The sequence below is a fragment of the Enhydra lutris genome, unplaced genomic scaffold (assembly GCF_002288905.1).
Source record: "Enhydra lutris kenyoni isolate GAN:26980312 unplaced genomic scaffold, ASM228890v2 scaffoldscaffold12, whole genome shotgun sequence".
In the NCBI taxonomy this organism is placed as follows: domain Eukaryota; kingdom Metazoa; phylum Chordata; class Mammalia; order Carnivora; family Mustelidae; genus Enhydra; species Enhydra lutris.
Window position 1 is genome coordinate 14,341,694 of NW_019154096.1, and position 20,253 is coordinate 14,361,946.

General features: G+C 39.5%; 1 protein-coding gene across 6 annotated transcripts in view; it reads right to left on the reverse strand.

Moving 5' to 3' along the window:
• LOC111144942 (family with sequence similarity 13 member C) overlaps positions 1-20,253 on the reverse strand; it is a 157,611-nt gene that overhangs the window by 12,375 nt on the left and 124,983 nt on the right. For 4 of the 6 annotated variants that reach the window (XM_022499555.1, XM_022499560.1, XM_022499557.1 and 1 more), the window contains 4 exons: positions 9,209-9,419; positions 7,956-8,094; positions 2,674-2,755; positions 1,010-1,221 (listed from right to left, as the gene is read on the reverse strand). In XM_022499555.1, the coding sequence (XP_022355263.1) occupies positions 1,010-1,221; positions 2,674-2,755; positions 7,956-8,094; positions 9,209-9,419 (644 nt within the window). The remainder of the gene's footprint in view (positions 1-1,009; positions 1,222-2,673; positions 2,756-7,955; positions 8,095-9,208; positions 9,420-20,253) is intronic. The other 2 variants (XM_022499558.1, XM_022499559.1) reach the window with 1 other exon arrangement.

Sequence of the window (20,253 nt, forward strand, 5' to 3'; positions counted from 1 at the left end):
GAGAGCTGAAGGGGCTTCTGACATTACATTTATTAATCAGCTTGGCAGATACTCCATTTAAAATAATAGAAATAAATTGCCATTTAAGCAAAGATAACTTACAAAGAACTCAAATATGCTTCTCTGATCTTTAGACTCCCATGTGCACGTGCTATATTTGACTTAGATGCCTCAGCAGGGTGACCAACTGTCTGCATTTTCCCAGGATGAAATCATTTGAAATTTTCAGCATCCAGGAAAATCCAAGGAAACCAAGAATGGGTGGTCACACTATTGCTCAAAGATCTTAAAATAAACATGTCCAACAGACCTCTTAGGTTTCCAGTCCCATCCCCAGTCTGTTCCTCCTGTAGGATTCTCCATCTCAGTAGATGGACCCATCACCATCTTGGATTCTTCCTTTCCTTACTCCCTATTGTCCAATGATTCATCATAGCCTTTTGATTCTTCATCCAAATTATACTTTGAATAGGTCTTTATCTTTCCATCTCCAAGGCTATCATGCTAGTGCAAAGGACCCATTTCATCTTCCCCCTTCCACTCTATCCCCCTACCATTTATTCTTCACACAGCAATCAGAAAGATACTTTCAATGTAAATCATGTCATATCACTTTCCTGTTTTCAACAACTCAACAGCTTTCCAATACTTTATACTACCCTAAATGGTCCTATATCAGGGCCCCCGGACTATCTTTCTGACTTCATCTCATACATCGTGTGCTAGCTTATTGGGGGAATTAGGGGAGAAAGAGACATGATACACCTTCATATCTTTGTCATTTGCTTCCCACCAACATGCAATAACTTCCAGAACAACATCCTGGAATTAAGTGGCAACACCCATAGGTCATGGCCAATAACTTACTAAAAACTCACCTGACTGAAATTTCAGAGCCAGTCTCCTAAAGTTATTTATGTGGTGCCAAGTGCTCTTATAAATTGTTCAAAACCATAATCTCACTGACAATATATTGAGTGTTGTGACCTGTGAGGATATGGTGAGGTACCTTAGAATCCTCCTGAGCAGGGAGCTGCTCTCTCTTCTCCTTCAGGCATGTCAGCACAGCATCTGGAGTCTCCTCTCCAGAGGAGCATGGCTCAGGACCCACAGCTTCTGGCTTCCCATTCTCTCTGGGGACTGCAGGTTGCTCACAGGACAGGTTTCTAGGTGGGCCTTTGGGAGCAACCCCTTGTTCTTCTGAGAGCTTCAGCTTTAGTTCTAAGAGAAATGCCATGAGTTACCATGAACAAGGAGGACTCACTGGGCTTAAGAGTAGAGAGTCTTTCAGAAATTCCCACCACTGATGTGAAATCAGTCGAAATGGATGGTGTTGCTGACGGTTTTCCATGGGGAAAGGGCAGCCTTAGTAACCAGAACCAACAGCATAAGCTCCCAATCAGATGTAAAAACAGAGGGTTCTCTAGGGTGGAATCTCATGGAAATGGAGTAATTCGTGTGTAGGAGTAACTTAGTGGTTTAAATTTCAGAGGATGAGTTCCAGAGGAAGACCAGTGGTATTGCCCCAAAGATTTTACCTGTTACCCACCATAACACCTGGAATTCTACACTCAGAAGTTCACTTACTTGAGTTTGGAAGCTTTGTGCCATTAAGAGCCCCTGTGCAAATAAATGCAAACACCTCTATAAGGCTTTACACACTTAGACATCTGAGGAAATACAGGAGCAATGGGAAAGGAGAGGTGTGAATGCCAGCCCCAACTTGACAGATTTCACAATTTTGTCTGTTATCTTTTAAAATCCAGGAATCACCATTATTTCAATGTGGTTTTATATAAGCCCACATAATTAAAAATAAAAAAGCCACCTGGGACATGTCAGGGAATTACATTTCAGAATATGCTAAGGGGCTGATAATGTCAATGTGGCCATTTGTATTGATTTCTCAATTACATAGCTCGTTTTCTTTGTTTGATGTTTGTTTTTTAAGTTAGACTCTGGTGTGGTGTTGAAACACTGCATATTTTATAAACCTGCTACATCATTACAGTTTAATACCACTGAATTAATATTCCCTTCCCGTTCTTTATTGCCACCCTTTTAGAGATTTGGAAAAAATTCTCACATCTCTAAGTATCGAAATAAGAATGTGAAGAGAGGAAGAAAATAAATTTTTGCTGGAAAATACCATCGTACTTTTAAATGGATTTTAGAGTTAATTAATAACACATTCCCATCTCCAGAGAAATACAGAAAGAACACTGGATTAGGAGGTAGGAGAACTGAGTTTTACACCTAGCTCACTAACTCCTAGCTATGTAACTTGTCCCTATCTCTGGACATAAATGTCATCATCTCTGCAAAGGGGTATGCAGAGTCAATGATTGCTCAGGCCTTTTTCTTACATCCAAGAATCCAGTAACCCAAGGAAGTTAATACTCCCCATGTTGAAATGTTCCTAGTGCTGAAGTGAATCTTCCCAATTCAGAGTCTGTAAGTTCCTCAGTCTCTTTATAAGGAGAATTGTTAGATGGGGCCAAACAATGAAGGAGACCCAGAACCCTTTATTTCAAATGGAGCCTCCAATCTAGGTGAGACACAAGGTTAGAGAGGGCACAGGCAGAAAAGAATTAAAAAAAAACGCCTGGGAGCACATTATCAATATTTTAACTGTTTCCTTTCTGGGAAAAGAGACCTTTGACTGGTCCTTACCTTTGAGTTGTTTTCGACCTTTAGCTAGATCATTCATCCATTTCAGGACTTCAGGATTAGAAGTCTTGTCACCATGTGAAGGCTACAGGGAGGGTAAATGTGGGTGGGAAGGTGAAAGGGAGAGAGGAAAAGAAAAAGATAAAAGGAAAAACAAAAATTGTAAACAGTCAAGACAACACAAAGGTAGTTCAGAGACATATGAACCTAAGAGAGAAATTCAGATATGACAACTCCAGTTGATAGAGTTCCTTCTGAAAAACACAGCAAACATTCCTGACCTCCTCCACATTTTCGTCCTTGACAAGGGCATTGTTTCTAAATATGCCTAGTCACTCAGCACTTTTCATATAGCCCCAACCATTCCAGTGTCCCCTGCAGTCTAACCCTCAGTCACCCTGTGGGCCACCCACAACCCACACTTGGTTGCCAGGCCTTTCTTCATATCAGTGTGGATGACTTCATATCAGTACCAGACCTTTCTTCATATCAGTACCTAAGCACTAATATAAGCCAGTGCTTACTCCCTCACCTGTACTCACACACATGGTTTTTGACCACCACTTGTCTGGGTTATACTGACAAACTAGAGGATTTAGTTCCTACCAGTCATTTCCACAAACCCAGAGAAAGGAGACCCCAGGATCTCTAAAGCTTGACAACCGTCTGAGAAGACAGTACTTCAGGGAGATACCCATATTTTTAATCATCTCATTATAGACTCAGTATCCTACTGGGCTAGCATTAAAGTAAAACTTAATCATAAGTGTGTGATCTTGGGAAAATGACTGAGCCTCAGTTTCATCTACCAGATTAGAATTATAAAAGCATCTGAAACAGTGAAAGCAGTTACTGGCATATGCTATGCACTGTAGGTTAGGTATGTTAACTAGAATTACAGATGTTATTACTAGAAGTGGTGATAGTAGTAATGTTACTACCAGACTTTCACAGGAATTCTAGATATGTCTTCACCAACAAACATATATGTAGGAGTATGTACATCTTACCAAGTAGTTAATAGAACCTCTATGTGGCAATAAGAATATATTTTTTATTCTGGGAGGATAAGACTGTTAAAAAAAATCATTCACTTTGATTTCTGGATTTATTCTCCTAGCATAAAAATGGATTTTCTACAGAAAAGAGAAACAAGGAAAGAAGAATGGCCAAACATACTTAGCCTCCACCCCCGTAGGTCAGTAAGATCTTTCTTAAATCAAGGCCACTCAATTAACTTCAATGCAGGCTCAGGAAGATTGATGATTACTCTGAATTGAGCATATACAAGGACTATTATATGGGAATACTCAAGATGCCCTGATCATAATTATAATATCACCAGAAATGTGTACATTGATAGTGACTAAGTCTAGGGGCTCTGCCATATGTTGTTTAAGGATCCACTAAGTCTGTGTAACATCAGCTAGTTGTTGAGAGAAAGGCATCAAGAGAGAAATGTGTCCCTCCTAGGTTCAAAGGAAAAAACACTGCTTGTATGGCATGGTCATCAAATCCCATCAATGGGATTAGGAGTGTGGCTCAATTGGTTGGGTGTCTGACTCTTGATTTTGGCTCAGGTCATGATCTCATGTTCCTGAGACTGAGCCCAGGATCAGGTTCCACTCTCAGCATGGGATTCTCTCTCCCCCTTCCTCTCTCTGCCCTTCCCTCTCTGGCTCACACGTAGGCACTCTCTAATTAAAAAAAAAAGTACATGGGATTAAGTATGTTAATTGTGAAACACAGGTCATGATTCTGTCACTTCTAGAGTGATGTAAAAACCATAGTTTTAAAATCAAGATGGAAAAGAAGATTGAAGGAAAACAACAGTGCTGTCCCCGCCCCCCCCTCACCTTGGGGAGCTCAGATGGATAGTATGGATGGTTCCCATGAGTGAAGCCCTGGTTTCAGTACCACGGACAGTGACACGAGGCCACACCTCCAAAATAGCTTCGCCTCGTCCTACCCATGATGTGCCAAAATGATGCACTGTGCCACTTCCCTGATATACAGTTTAGTGTGCTGTTTCGGGTAACAGTCTGGTTATATGGACAGCCAATATTTTACATTTGGTTTCTCAAAATCCTCACAGAATTTTCCACTCTGATCTGAAAACACATCTTGTTCATCTGGAACACATCTTTCTCACTAGATATGCTTTATACAGTTACCATCTTCTTAAATAATGTTAAGAACAAGAACAAAAACCTAAAACCACCTAAGAAGTCAGCTTTCACTACTGCAAATAGAACTTAGGAAAAATGTAAGGCTGATTTCTTTTTCTGACAAAATATTTTAAAGCCCGAAATAATTTTCTGAAATGAATTTTTTATTTCCCTACTCCCAAGGGAGATTTCAAAAGAGCTTAAATCAAGCTCACAAGGATGGCACCTTTCAAATCACATGGAAAGTTTTCATGTACAAACTGTGGATCTTCAAACCTTCTAACTTCTAAATTGAAATATCCCAGTTTAATAGACCCCAAGAGAATAAAACCCAGAAATTACAGACTCAGAAAGATAAATTAACAAGTCCAAAGTCACAAAGTTCCTAACTAGCTGTATTTTGTTCAGTTAAAATGGGACCTCCAAGGCACATGACTGATGATATCCTGGACCAGATCTGTGGCCTGTCAAAGACAGTTCAAAAGACCTTTAGAAAGAAATCTGGATTAGGAATTGAGAAGACCTGAGTTGTCTTGGCCAGGTCAATTCTTTGTTGTGTCATCCTGGGGAATTCATTTCCTTTCTCTGGGCCTCAGTTCCTTCAACCATCAAATGAGAAATAAGACTGACCGATCCCTTCTAATTTCAATATTCTCTAATTTCACAAATAGTGGACATCTGGCTCAAACAGCCTTTTCTAACTCCACAAGGGTAATGATTGCTAAATGTAAAATTTTTTAAATTAACATCTAATGTATTATTTGTCTTGGGTACAGGTCTGTGCTTCAGCCTACACAGCTCATAGCACTCACCACAGCACATGCCCTCCCCAGTGTCCACCAGAAATAAACACGGTTTTGGATAGGAATGTAAAATGGTCACATTCAACAGAGGGAAAGATGCATGTTGTATCAGGCCACTGGACTAGCACAGAGACCCAGCAGGAGCTCAAACTAAAACACTAGCTGTGGATGCTATTAATTCCACAATCAGCCTGCCAGGAAGAAAATCCTTACACTCAAAAACTAATTTAAGTCCATTAACATGTCAAGCCTCTAACCAGAGCCTGGTGCCCCAGCAGGAAGGGTGAGGGGAAGCCCCATTCCCTAAGACAAGGAAGGTTCCGATATACCAGAGACTTTTATACACACTGAGGCAGTGGTGACCATGAGGTCTTCCTCCACTGCTCCCAAATTCACCCTTCTACATTTGTGAATGTTTAAGTGAGTTGTGTGGGCATGTGTCTGCACCAGCTCAAAAACTTCTCTAGACAGGGACGGGAGGTGCCAGCAGAAATTCTTTTCCAAAATAGATAGCCTGTTGGGTGGCTGTTATAGCTGAGAGAAGTAATCCAGGGTTGTGGCTGCAGGTAGAAACATTCAGTGAAGAATTAATGTGTACAGTTTTTCTTCATTTTTGGACAAGGCAGAGGCTGTTTTGGGATACTCTGATCAAACGTCACTCAAATAGATTAAAAAGTTAATTATATCTAGGACCACATATTTCTCTGTGCCAAACACTATAACAACCATTATATATGCACTCCTTCATTTAATACTCACAAACTTAAGAAATCACTACTAATATAAACTTCACTATGCAGTTGGATAAACTGAGACTCAGAAAGCTAAAGTAACAAGTCCAAAGTCACAAAGTTCCTAACTAAGTTGTGCCAGATTCAAATCCAGATCAGCCCGATTTAAGGATGGCCAGGTAATAAGAATTAACAGGACCTGGGAATGAAACCCATAGTGGTTACTCTACTGTTTCCGATGTGAGGATATGACAGATCCAAACACATTCCAGCAGCAAATGGAGGAAATCAGCTTCCCTCAAGATAACTAGAAATTTCAAAAATGTGGACACTAACAAAGTTTACTTCTATTCCTCCATTGCAAAACCTACTCATCTTTCATCTACCAGTCTGAGCTGATAGAATACAACTACCTAAGGCATGTTACAAGTCTTTTCTGGGCCTCGGTTTCCTTACCTGTAAAATCAAGGTCTATGCCTCTTATGTGTAGAGTGCCTTCCCGCTCTAATGAAGTAAAAGACAATAACAGCTGTCACTGTTTGACTTTGAGGAAGAAGAGAAGCTTCAACACCCTGACTAAGGTTGTCTCGAAAAGCAGTCTGATTTTTCTTTCTATTGTACAAAGCTTAAAAAAAAAAAAAAATCACTCCGTATACCCGTCTTTTAGTGAATTTGAAGTCACTGTGAGGAACAGGATAGGAAAAAGGGGGGAGTGGAATATCACCCACCCTCATCTCCCCCCGCAGATCTTATTCCACTCACAGATGTGCCACTTATCTCTGTACCAAGTGCTTAGTGAGCCTTTAAATATTTCAAGATGTATGAGACATTATTCCCTATTCTCTTTTATTCTGATAACAAGCTCTCTGGGCCCTCTGCCAAAGACCCAATATCTTTGTGCAATTCTACATCCATATGTTTTTTGTCTATGCCATGGTTACCGTTAAGGAAAATAAATAAAACTAGCATTGACCATAAGGACACTTACCTCTCTATTTGCTTCTCATGTAATAAAAGAAAAGGTTCATCATTACAACACTGCAACACCAGCGTGAAGACTGGTGTCTGACAGGAAAGGATGGACTGGGGTTTATCATTATGAATGAGCTGAACAGATGTCACTTGATAGGTAACCAGAGGTACTCTTATGTCAAAGAAGACTCTCTCCCTTATTCTGTTCTCAGTTAGAGACTCTGACCTTTGGGTCCTTAATAGGTCCTTACAAAACTGCAAATAGTAAAGGGTTAGAGAAAAAAATAAGATCATAATTCAAAAGCTTTCCAAATTTCAGTCCTAGAAACAGTGATAGTAGTGCTCCTCAGGGGGAAAAAAAAGAGTATCAATAATCGAATCAGTTTGGAAACAAGAGTTATAATCCATTACTAGGAGATATCTTTGCAGGATCAAATTACAGCCTGTGAGGATAGGACAGATCCAGGAAGGGAACTCAATTTATGGTGGGTCCTGGGTTGCAAACGGAAACAGCTGTCCCCTGGAACAGAGGGGTAATCAAAAAGGAAGTAAAGAAGAGCCCACATACTTCTGACACAATCCACTCTTATTTCAAACTGTAGGGCCCTTACCCGGTATTTCTTTTCTTGTTCAAATTTTTCTTCGAATTTCCGAATTTTTCGCTTGAGGCTCTGGATGTGCTTGGTGAGCTGGGTAATGGTCTGTGGCTCCTTGCCATCACCACAGCTGCTCCTTGAAGAACTCCGGGGCCTGTAACAATTGCAGGGAGGGACAGAATCATCAGAACCCATGGTCGTCCCATAAACATTGCTACTGGCCTCCAAACCAAGCTTCCAGGATTCTCAGAAAGGGCAGTCTGTTATTTGCTGGGTCTACCATGGTGGCATCTTCTTATTAACAGAGGCTACCAATCACAGAATTCCATTACGGGAAAATGCCATCAGAGACTTTAGCATATAAATGTCAGAATATTAGTCCAGGAAATGCATTTCCTAAAGCTTGGAGGAGGCCAATTTAGAACCAAAGGAAACATCCTGCTGTGGTGTCATCTCTGACAGGTTGCATGAGATCCACCTAATAACATTATAAGGAAGATATATTAACACAACAGAGACTTTGCAAATCTGATAAGAGGAATGGACCACCCCCTCCAGAAAATTAATTCACCCTCTCGCATGGCACATCTTTTATAATAGAAGAATCCACTAACTCCCTCGAGTCTACCAATAGACAGCCTGTGTGCTCAGGTTTGGATAAATTAATTAATGACCACAGAAGTTACCAAGGGGAAACTAGGGATTCCCTGCACATATTTTCAGTCAAGGAACACTCATTTTAGCTATGCGTCAAAATTATTTGTAGAATTAAAAAAGAAGTGCACAGTTTCACAATTTTCGGCGGGGGCGGGGGGAGGGGTGGTAGGTGGAGGGCAGCCATTGTAAACCACCATTTTTCTATAATCTAAGAAGAAATTGAGGTATACAACTCCCAAGCACGGCCACAGACCATCCCTTGAGGCCGCTATCGGGCATGGAAAGAATATTAAGCTCACCAACAAGGGTATTCCTGGTATCCGCATATACATATTCTTACGTAGGACTCCGGTCATTTCACCAAAAACGTCCAAACATGCAAGCCCTGGGGTATCCTGCTTCCCCTGACCATTTCCTCCTAAGACAGCAGGACCTAACACAGCATTCCCAACTAGAAAGTACAGACTGTTAACATTCACTGTTCAGGTCTCCCAGTTGCATTCCGTAAGCATGTTCGCACTATCTCAGACATATACTTCATTACAGGTCATGAATGTAGTATTTGAAAAACTGTATGAAATGAGGATAATAACAAAACATTGTTTTCTTACATCATAAACTGCTGAGTGCTGGGTGGAGAAGGTGCTGATTCAGGGTCTAAGTTGAATCTCTGGCTTTGGCTGAAGATAGAGCATCGTGGTGACAACAGTGGGTTGTCACCATCAGTGATGTGACAGAGCAGCCTGCTAGTCCCAACAGACTGGAGGTCTTCTGGTGTACTGTCTGCTTCATTCTGCCCATCTTTGTGGACTGGTGCAGGATCTGAGGAAACAAGATAAATCATCAAGACCTAGACATGACAGAGGCCTTGAGACTGTCATGTTCCTAAGTAAAGATCATAAACATTCATTATAATGTCTTGCCTCTTTGTCATTTCTTCCTTCTGGGGATATGAAAGGCTTTCAAACTACTGTCATGTTTGTTCTCAGAGAACTTGGGCAGAAAATATTAAAGCTGCCACCACCACCACCAAAAATGGAAACACAAATTATTTTGGTATGAATTATAAAATCAACATAGCCCCAAACTACAAAAACCTTCTATTTCATATTATTTGCATATGTTGAAGGGTGTGTTAAGAATGTTACAGTAAAAACAGGAAACAATAAATGGAGCTGAAGCAGAAGAGGACAGACTATGAGGAAGAGAAGGGACAACAGGAATGCCAGTGAAGGCAGGAGTGTGAAGGACTTACGGAGGGAGAGAAGGCCATGGATAGAAAATCATTCAGCAGTCATTAAAAATGATGGAGAACTCTGCTTATCAACATGGACAGATGTTCAGAATATACTAAATGAAAACCACAGATTTTGAAACAAAACAGGTATGATTCCATTTTATGTAAAAAGCATACACTTCTGGGGACGCCTGGGTGGCTCAGTTGGTTGGGCAGCTGCCTTCGGCTCAGGTCATGATCCCAGTGTCCTGGGATCGAGTCCCACATCGGGCTCCTTGCTCAGCGGGGAGCCTGCTTCTCGCTCTGCCTCTGCCTGCCATTCTGTCTGCCTGTGCTCGCTCTCTCTCCCTCTCTCTCTCTCTGACAAATAAATAAATAAAAAATCTTTAAAAAAAAAAAAAAAAGCATACACTTCTGTGTACAAATAAATGCACCAAAAGATTAAACAAGCTACTTAGCAACTATGAAGCATGGAAGAATTAGGAATGATTGTTTCTTTTTCAAAATTTTATAGGTCATTTTATTTTTGACAAAAATAAAAAACAAGAACAAAACGTGCTCCAAACCCTCTCCCCAGGTAGGATGCTAGGTCTGTGCCTGAATTCTATAATCATGCCCCCTGTAAATGAGCTCAGAGTGGCCAGGATGAGAATCTCCATCTACATCATGGAGCTCTAGACAGTTATTCAAGCAGCAGCCAAAAGAAACTCCTCAAGTTTGCACAGTAAACACTCAGGACAACTCCAGGCTTTCTCTTATTCCTATCCCAAATAAAGAAGAAAACAAATGTTTTCTGGATGAATAAGCAGAATCTGAAAACCCCGCAATCCACTTTTCCAAAATAAACATTTATCAAAATTTGGTGCTGGATGACTCTTAATCAGGTTTAGAATGGCTCATGTTCTCCAGAGCTTGAAATGCAATTTTCTTTGTGTAACATCAAAGGTCTAATCCCTTGTGTGTTTTCAACTGGCTTCTTCGCTGTTGAGTCACAGACTGGGAGCCAAGATAATGCCTCCTATTGTGCCTCTGAAGCTCAAGACAGCAGTCTATCAGTGGCTGAGGCTGGTCAGAAACGCATGAGATGCGGACTGGGGAAGAGGTGGGGACCAGGCCTGAAAGCAAGGAGCGCTCCTGTGTCTGACAACTCACCCCAGGCAATACCCTTGCTAAGAATAATTTACCCAGAAAACACGGTTCAGCAGGAGCCCAAAGGAATAACAGCAGGAGTAAGAGTTACTAATCAATAAAACACAACATATGCCAACAATCCCTTTCAAAAGCCACCAGGAGGTATACAGGTTCCCTACCAAATCCTTTCTTAAGCCACTAGGCCCCAAGAAGAAATGCATTTTATTCATATTACTTATTTCTGAGCAGAATCTTTTGGTAATAACAATGGGGAAGAAAAGAATCTTTAGCATGCACCTGGGAACTGTGTTTTGTTGAAATGAGAAAGGTCTGACGCCTTCAGCCCTTTAGCTCAGCTGTGGCCCTAAGGTCAAAACTAACACGAGTCTCTTGGGGCTGTTCTATAAAGCCAAAGTGGAGGTACTTGGGCCCTTAGCTACCTGACTGAAGTGGAGGTAGGAAGAGGGTCCATAGGGTACAACATTCTCTTGTGATATTGGGCATTGGCAGCGAGCCACAGCTCCCAGGCAGCCACGCAGTCACAAGGGTAAGCAACCAATACGTTTAAAACCATTCTCCGTACAGCCATTCTGTTTCCTGCTTTCAGTACAGTATTCAATAAGTTAAGTGAGATATTTAATATTTCATTATAAAATTGGCTTTGGGTTAGATAATTTTGCCCAACTGTAGGCTCATAAAAGTGTTCTGAGCACTTTGAGGTAGGCTAGGCTAAGTTAGGATGATTAGTAGGCTAGGTAGATTTAAAGCAATTTGGATTTCAATATTTTCAACTTACAGTAGGTTATCTGGATGTAACCCCATTGTAAGTCAAGAAAGATCTACATCTGTACATAGATAGAGCAGAAAAGTACCTATTTTATATAAATTAATATATTTACTATGTATTTTAGATAGATAAATTTCAACCCATAGTTTGTTTATTTGTTTTTTTTTTTTAATTTCAGCTTCTCCTTAGGTATTATGGCCAAGAAATAATGAATTTGATGTGTGTGTTTTTTTTTTTTTATTTTTAGTGATACACACTAAAATAAATTCCTATTAAAACTAACAACGTTTGCCTATGCACCATATTGGTGAAACACTGAGATAAGGCATAGATGCTGCTAAACACAGTAACCATGACAACCATCATTTTAATAATTATTATCATCAGAATAAGGAATTAAATATAATGCTCTCCTATTGAACACCAGCTATACATGCAGAGTTGCTATGGGGTTAATACAGGGAATGAGAACCAATATATCCCTCAACATATTGTCCCTCCTCCCAGTTATTTGTAAATAAGAAAAATCGTATGTAATCTTTCTGGAGTGATTCACTATGTCCTCAACTTGTAATAGTTTTTGCATGTATTTAATCTTCATAACAACCACATGAGGCTGATAGTAATAAGATCTTCATTTTAAATTCAGTGTGGAAGGAGATACAAACTATGCTAGCACCAGGGAAGGTCTGACCAGTGCTCATGACAGAAGACTCCACATCTCTGACTATGGGAGCCAAAGAGTGTTTCTGGCAGCCCACTCACTAAGCAGTAGGGAACAGAGAAATCATTATCATCAGTGTGTGAAGGCCAAGAACAACTTCTGATTTTGCTGCAACCCCACGTAGAAAAAGATGCTGTATTACATCTGTTGAATAAGTCAGTTTTAAAAATATATCTAATGTGAATTTTTAAAGTGATTCAAAATTCAAATAAATCTCTACCTGCAACCACTTGAGACACACTGCTGAAATCTAATTAAGTAATGAATTAGCCATAGTCCTATGGATTTGTAGATTTGCATTCTTGGGTATGCCCTTCATGGTGGGCTTTTATAGGTAGCATTCAGGTACATTCCAAATGCCAAATGTCAGCCTTTGTTGGTCTTAAAAGCTAGATGAGCCAGAAGTATGCCCAACACTCTAACAAGGTACAAGCATCTGAATTTTGACCCAGCCTCACCCAAAGAGGGCCAGCAAAACAAAAACTAGAAACAACCCGAAAACATCTGATGGATACACAATGGGTTCAGTTATAGGTATGTTGAATTTGAGCACCTGAGGTACAAAGGGGTTAGCTATGGAGTCACAAAAGAGAGGACATGGCTAGGCTTGAAGTCATTCCAGTAACTAAATTTGGAGAGACAGGTGAGCTTGCTTTCTTGGAGACTACCAAGAGGGGACAAGCGGTACCTCCAAAATTAGAAAGGGTGGGGTAGGAATGAGGACAGATGAGGAGGGATTCTGGGTTAATATAACTGGCCAAGTTACTGAGTGGGATGTGGTTGGCACTCCATCAGTGCCAAATTCTGTGGACAGCTACCAGAAACATGTGGGATTTAGAAGGGAGGGAAATTTGTGAAAATTTGTGAAAGCAGGACTAGGTTTTATGGTAGGCACTCTGTGCAGGTCCAAGAGCCACCTTGCCATCATGGATAAAAGCACAGGATATAGGAGCACCTGGGTGGCTCAGTCAGGTAAGCATCCAACTTTTGGTTTCAGCTCAGGTCATGATCTCGGGGTCATGAGATCGAGCCCCATGTGGAACTGTGCACTCAGTAGTAAGTCTGCTTGAAATTCTCTCTCCTTCTCCCTTTGCCCCTCCCCTTGCTTTCTCTCTCTCTCTCTCTCTCTCTCAAATAAATAAATAAATAAATAAATCTTTTAAAAAAAGAAAAGCACAGGATATAGGCTCAGAAACATCTAGATTCAAGTCCCAGTTTTCTCATATGTGTGACCTCATATGTATGACCAATAGATTGTTCAATGTATTACATTCTCAGCTTTCCCATATGTGTGACCAATAGATTGTTCAATCTATTACATCTCAGCTTTCCCATCTACAAAATGGGAATTCATTCATTCAACAAATGTTTATTAACCATCTACTGCATGCCAAAGCCTTGTTTTAGGGTAGTATGACAACTGTATCTATCTCATAAGTTGTTTGGGGGATTAAAAGAATTAATCCCCCAAACAACTTTCAAGAAATCTCAAGAGCTTAGAACAGTGCCTGGGGGAGGGGACATAATAATCCACCAATGTTAGTTGTTATTGTTTTGTATTTAGAGTATTACCTTTTACCTAGTTAGGGAACTTAGGATAGGAGCTGGCTGTTCTGGATACATGAAGAGGCACTTTGGTCATCATCCTCTGGACGTGCCCAGTAGGCCCTGATTATATGCAAGTATGGAGCTCAGAAGTCAGAGTCCAGGTGAGTTTGATCTCACCATGCACCTCCCCAAATCAGCCTTCCATAGTGGGAGGCAGAGCTGTGAGCCTCATTTTCACTTTGAAAGAGTCAATGTATTGGTTTCAATTAAAATGAAAGGCTAATAGATTAGGGCACTGGGTTAGCTGAGCAACAAAAAAAATCCCCAAATTCTCCCTAAAACCCAGAAAACAACAGGGATCAAGAACCTTCACTCAACTCAAATCTAAACTTATTCCTTGCCTCTGTATTTTTTATTACTTCTTCTAATTAAATTTCCATCAGTAAATGAAGATCTAGGTTTTAAGGTTTGTGAGTAGTTCTTATGTGTGCGTATGTGTGAATTTTTATGCACTGCATGATTACTATAAGAATAATCAAGTACATTCTTTTAAAGTAAGCTCTACACCCAATGTGGGGCTTGAACTCACAACTCCAAGATCAAGAATCACACACTCTACTGACTGAGCCAGCCAGGCACCCCTGTGAGGACTTCCAATTTAATCTCATCCCTCTTGTTTCCTAGAAAATTATAAGAAGACAATTTCAGAATATTGTTTTCTTGAGTTATTACAATTATACCTAACATACACAACACTTTTACCAAGTAAACATAACATTCAAGTCATAGAAATGCCTAAATACATAATCTTCATGGTATATTGTCACTGATTATCTTTTAAGTCCAATCATAACTTATAAACAGTTTCATAAAAAACTTTTAAAGATTTTTTTTTTTTTTTAGTATTTTTATAGACTTAATGGCAAGAAGAAGGAACAAATAACCACTAGTTAAAAAAAAAAAAAAGTTGTATCAACAAAGGCCTAACCAAAGGAAAATCACATTGTCCTTTGGCTAACATGTTGTTTATACCCCGCACTATTATATTATACTAACATGCTGGTATCATTTTGGGAAGAGCAAAGAGTTTGAACTCACAAATTTTCAGTATAAAAATAGTATTCAATAAATTTAAGTACCTAGACAAAATTAAATGTCTTAAATACATTTTAATTTCATACCACAACTAGCTTAGCAAAGTAAAGTCCCAAGGTAAAAGAAAAGAGGCAGTAAAGACAACTAGAATGAATGGAGACAAAGTAACACAAAGTGGCAAGATATTGGGTGAGAAAGAGAAGCAGCCAGAAAGCTGTGGGGGAAGAAGAAGTATAAAAACAAAGAGATGCTGAGGAGGTAGGGATGGGCGAGAAGGAAGGAGAGGCAGGTGACAAAGACTGAATTTGCACAGAGGAAACAGGGAGTGAACATCAACTTCTAGCCCATGAAAGACTGACATGTTCAGGCGTTAGTTACTTCTAGCCTCAATCAGAACTGTAGTGTATGAAGGCTGCGGTAACATGACTTACACCGAGGACAGATGCAAGATCTCCAGATCCTGTCATAATGAGAAAGGGAAGAAATCCATGCTTTGCATTGTTTTGGAATAGGACATCTGAAGTAAGAGTAATTCATATTTTTGGAGGCAGTTTTTATACAGTACCAAACCAAACGTCCAATCCGGGGAAGAAAGAAGAAACAATCTTCTAGACCCATCTACCAGTGATTAAATGAATCTTTGCACATTATTCATCCTTTTGCCTATATGCATACTACCAAAGAACGAGAAAATAACCAAGGGAAATAGCAAGGCCAATGAACAATTTTTCCCCCTCCCTGTGTCACAAAAGTGGAATCAAATGCTCAGGTTACAGAGCTCTGCTTGAGCTGTGGGACCAGGGAAAGAGCCACTGTCATCCATAACAGTGTCCAAGATTTGGAAGTACTTTCTTGATATACAGAGAAAGCTGGATGCTGTGATCTGATTATTGTTCAGCCTAAACAGCTCTCCAGGTCTTCTAGTTAATTCCTGCACAATTGACCACATCAGTGGCACAGCTGAAAAAAATCTGCTCTTAAGATACCAAGCTATTTTTGAAAGCATTTTCATTTAAAAGCAGATGTACTTTGCAAAGCAAAAGGAAAATTGAATATATAAAACAAATGGGAAGACAGAGGAAGGAAATTCTAATCTTCATTGGGGAGGCTGTTCTTTACTAGGCTTATCCAGTGTCAGTTAGGAAAAATTAGTCTAAGAAGTTAGTCCCAGAACTCCACAAAGACAGAGCCACAGAAAATTATGATCCTCAGGGAACTGGAAGGGACAGTGTAGGTTCTTCATTCTGGGCTTAGGGGTGGTAGGGTGGGGGTTCCCAGAACAGTGTCAGACACCAAGTGTCTGGGCATGCCATTGGTCATTTCCAGACTGTACTTGTGTCATAAGCATGGAAGAAGGAATAACCAGAAAGGTTTAAAATGACCAAAATATATGGGAAACTGTGTGAAAAGGAAAAAAGATATATGAAAATTCTCTGTACCACTTGCTCAATTTTCAATAAACCTAAAACTTCTTAAAAATAAAATCAACTAAATTTCAAAAAATGACTATCAACCTGCTAGTTAAAAGCCTGGACTCTTGAGTTAGAGCCCCAGACTTAGTCTGAGATCGCACTTGTTCACAACTGTTATGTCGTTGGCCAGGCAAGCCTCTTCTACCACAGAATCTTCTTTTGTAAAGTGTTGTAGCAAGGACAAATGGGATAACTTGTTACCACAGTCCTGCCTTAGAAACTGAATTTAAAAATCCTTTTAAAAATAATTACCTGGTAAAAAAAATTTTTTTAATTTAAAAAATTTAAAAAATTAAAAAATAATAATAAATTTAAAAATAAAATAAAATAAATAATAATTACCTGGCTTTTTAGGCTATAGGACTTTTTTTCTTTCCTTATAGTTATAGAAACAACCTCAGAGAATATACTGTCATCTATAAATTTTGAAATAATTAACAAAGTACTTTCCTTAGAAAACAAGGGATTAGTGTGAAGTTCCCTCTTTCAGATACTATGAAGATGTTTATAAGAGCATCAGAGAAAAATTATTAACAGTAAAGATCATTTCCAGGCAAGTTATGTCATAGGTTTAGCACAGGATAGATTTTATGGTAACAAATGTAGTTTCAACTTTAATAGAAGGTAATTACTCAACCATCAGCTCTATAGATTATTGCTGTTATAAATATCTTTTGCTGAAGGGAATTAGTGTAATGTCAATCATAGGCAAGACTCCAGAGGGGACCTAGGGAATGAACAGTACTAATGGCATTACACACCTTGAAAGTAGTTATAATTATGAAAGTAGATAAAGACAAATGTTAAGCATTATCAACTGGAAGAAAAGCCACATAAGCTCTGACTATGGCAAGAATGCCCAGCTTTTTAAAAAATAATAGCTGACATTTATTGAGCATTTATTAAGAGGGGTGTGCTAAGTTCCTCATATGCATTATGCTACATTATTCTCAAAATAATCCTAAGTAGAAACTATTCTTTTTTTCCCATTTTAAAGAAAAAGAAACTGATGTACAGATCAAATCATCTGTCCAAGATCACTTAACCTGCACATCAAGTTCTGCAAAGAACTGTTTCTGAACAAGACAGAACAAATGGATGTGATTTATTTGGGCTTTCAAGAAGTTCATGGCATGGTTTTGATATCAGAAGTTATTTAAAAACAAAACCAAATGATGACTGGGCTAAATGTTTTGCAGTGGATTACAAAACCCACTTAACAACATGCAGCAAAGAACAGAGTTGAGTTAGTATCTTTATGATGGACATGCCAGTACTAATCCTTGCAAATGGATCCTGGATTAATCTTATTTTACATTTCAAAAATGACATGGAGGAGGAAATAGAGTCTTGAGTCTGAGTTTGCAGATGATATTCCTATTTTCCAAAGAATAAAATGCTAAGCAACCACAGAAGCAACTCACAAGTCATGAGGAGGCTCAATGGCAACAGATGACCTTCAATGTGGACAGTAGGCAATGCAGCTGGAGAAAACTATCCATGTACTCTTTTTTTTTTTTAACATTTTATTTATTTATTTAACAGACAGAGCACAAGCAGGGGGAGTGGCAGTCAGAGGGAGAGGGAGAAGCACACTCCCCACTGAACAGGGAGCCCAATAAGGGGCCTGATCCCAGGACTCTGGGATCATGACCTAAGCTTAAGGTAGAAGCTTAACAGACTGAGCCACCCAGTCGCCCCTAAACAAAGGAGTTTAAAAGCAAGTGAATTCAGACCCCTCACATTCAAGAAATGATTATTATAGAAATTCCAAAAGTCCATGTGTTCCTCAGTGTTTTCTTAAATACTTTTTTTGTTCCAATTCAAATTTTTTATTAGAGATCCCAGTATAAATTATTTTTTTATTTTTTTAATCATTTTTTAATTTATTTTCAGCATAACAGTATTCATTGTTTTTGTACCACACCCAGTGCTCCACACAATCCATGCCCTCTCTAATACCCACCGCCTGGTTCCCCCAACCTCCCATCCCCCCACCTCTTCAAACCCTTCAGATTGTTTTTCAGAGTCCATAGTCTCTCATTATTCACCTCCCCTTCCAATTTCCCCCAACTCCCTTCTCCTAACTCCCCATGTCCTCCATGCTATTTGTTATGCTCCACAAATAAGTGAAACCATATGATAATTGACTCTCTCTGCTTGACTTATTTCACTCAGCATAATCTCTTCCAGTCCCAACCATGTTGCTACAAAAGTTGGGTATTCATCCTTTCTGATGGAGGCATAATACTCCATAGTGTATATGGACCACATGTACTCTTAATAAGCACTAAACTATCAGTTTGGTATGGAATGGGAATTTTGGACCTCTAATGGAATAGTGCTATGATATAAAAGCCAAGAAAAGAGTATGGATCCCTAGGAAGAGTTCAGAAAACCATCCGACATGCATAATATTTTGTAATTAATAAAACACTCTCATGCCCATGATTTTTATATTTTTAGGTATACATTTTTTTAATTGAGATCATCATAGTTTCATATGTAAGAAAAAATAGAGGGATCCCTTGGGCACTTTGCCAGTTTCTCCTAGTGGTATCATATTTATAAATAAAATTCCATTTGACTCCATCTGGAATCTGCTATGAAGGTCAGGTAAATGCATATCAAGAAACACACAGGGTTCTAGAGATGGTTTAGATCACAGGAGCTGAAATGACTATGAAAGGAGGGTTTGTAACAGGTTAATCAACTACAAATCTAGGTCACTTCAGGGTGACAGCACATTACTTTCAAAACACAGTAGCAGGGGTGCCTGGGTGGCTCAGTGGATTAAAGCCTCTGCCTTTGGCTCAGGTCATGATCCCAGGGTCCTGGGATCGAGTCCCGCATCGGGCTCTCTGCTCAGCAGGGAGCCTGCTTCCTCCTCTCTCTCTGCCTGCCTCTCTGCCTACTTGTTTTCTCTGTCTGTCAAATAAATAAATAAAAATCTTTAAAAAAAAAAACACAGTAGCAGAGAGTATATACATAGAGTATGGGCTTAATATCAAATTCTAGAATATCAGAACTATGGGACTTACTTAATATTTAGACTGGATAGCAAATAGCATAGTGTGAAGGACTAAACTTCGGAGTCTGACTAGGGAAACCCTTCCCCTCCTCCTGTTTCTTACCAACATCTACCATTCAGTAGCTGTGGGACCTTCAGCAAGTTATACTAAATCTCCAAGCTTATTTCTTCATCTTTCATCTGGCCAAAATAATGGCACCTACCTCATAAGGTTGTGAAGATAAAAGAGGAAGATCCAGCTAACAACGTCTGACACAAATGAAAGCTAATGATGAAATTATGCATTTAAAATCTTTTAAAGGAAGGTTTCTAAACCTTGGCCCTATTGAAATCTTGGACCGGATCATTCTTTTTTGGGGAAGTAGAGGTGGGCACAGAGGGCTCCTGTTCATTGTAGGGTGTTCAGCAGCAACCGTGGTCTCTATCTCATTAGACGTAGCACTTATCTTCCAGCTGTGATACCAAAAATGTCCCTCGATATTGCCAAATATCCCCATGCCTGGGGGAGCAGTGGGCAGGTGGATGCAAAAAAATCAACCCTAGCTGAAAGGAACTAATTTAGGACAAAAAGATGAAGTACTACTTTCTATGGTGGTAGCCATTTCTTAGTTAAAGCAACAGGTGTAACATA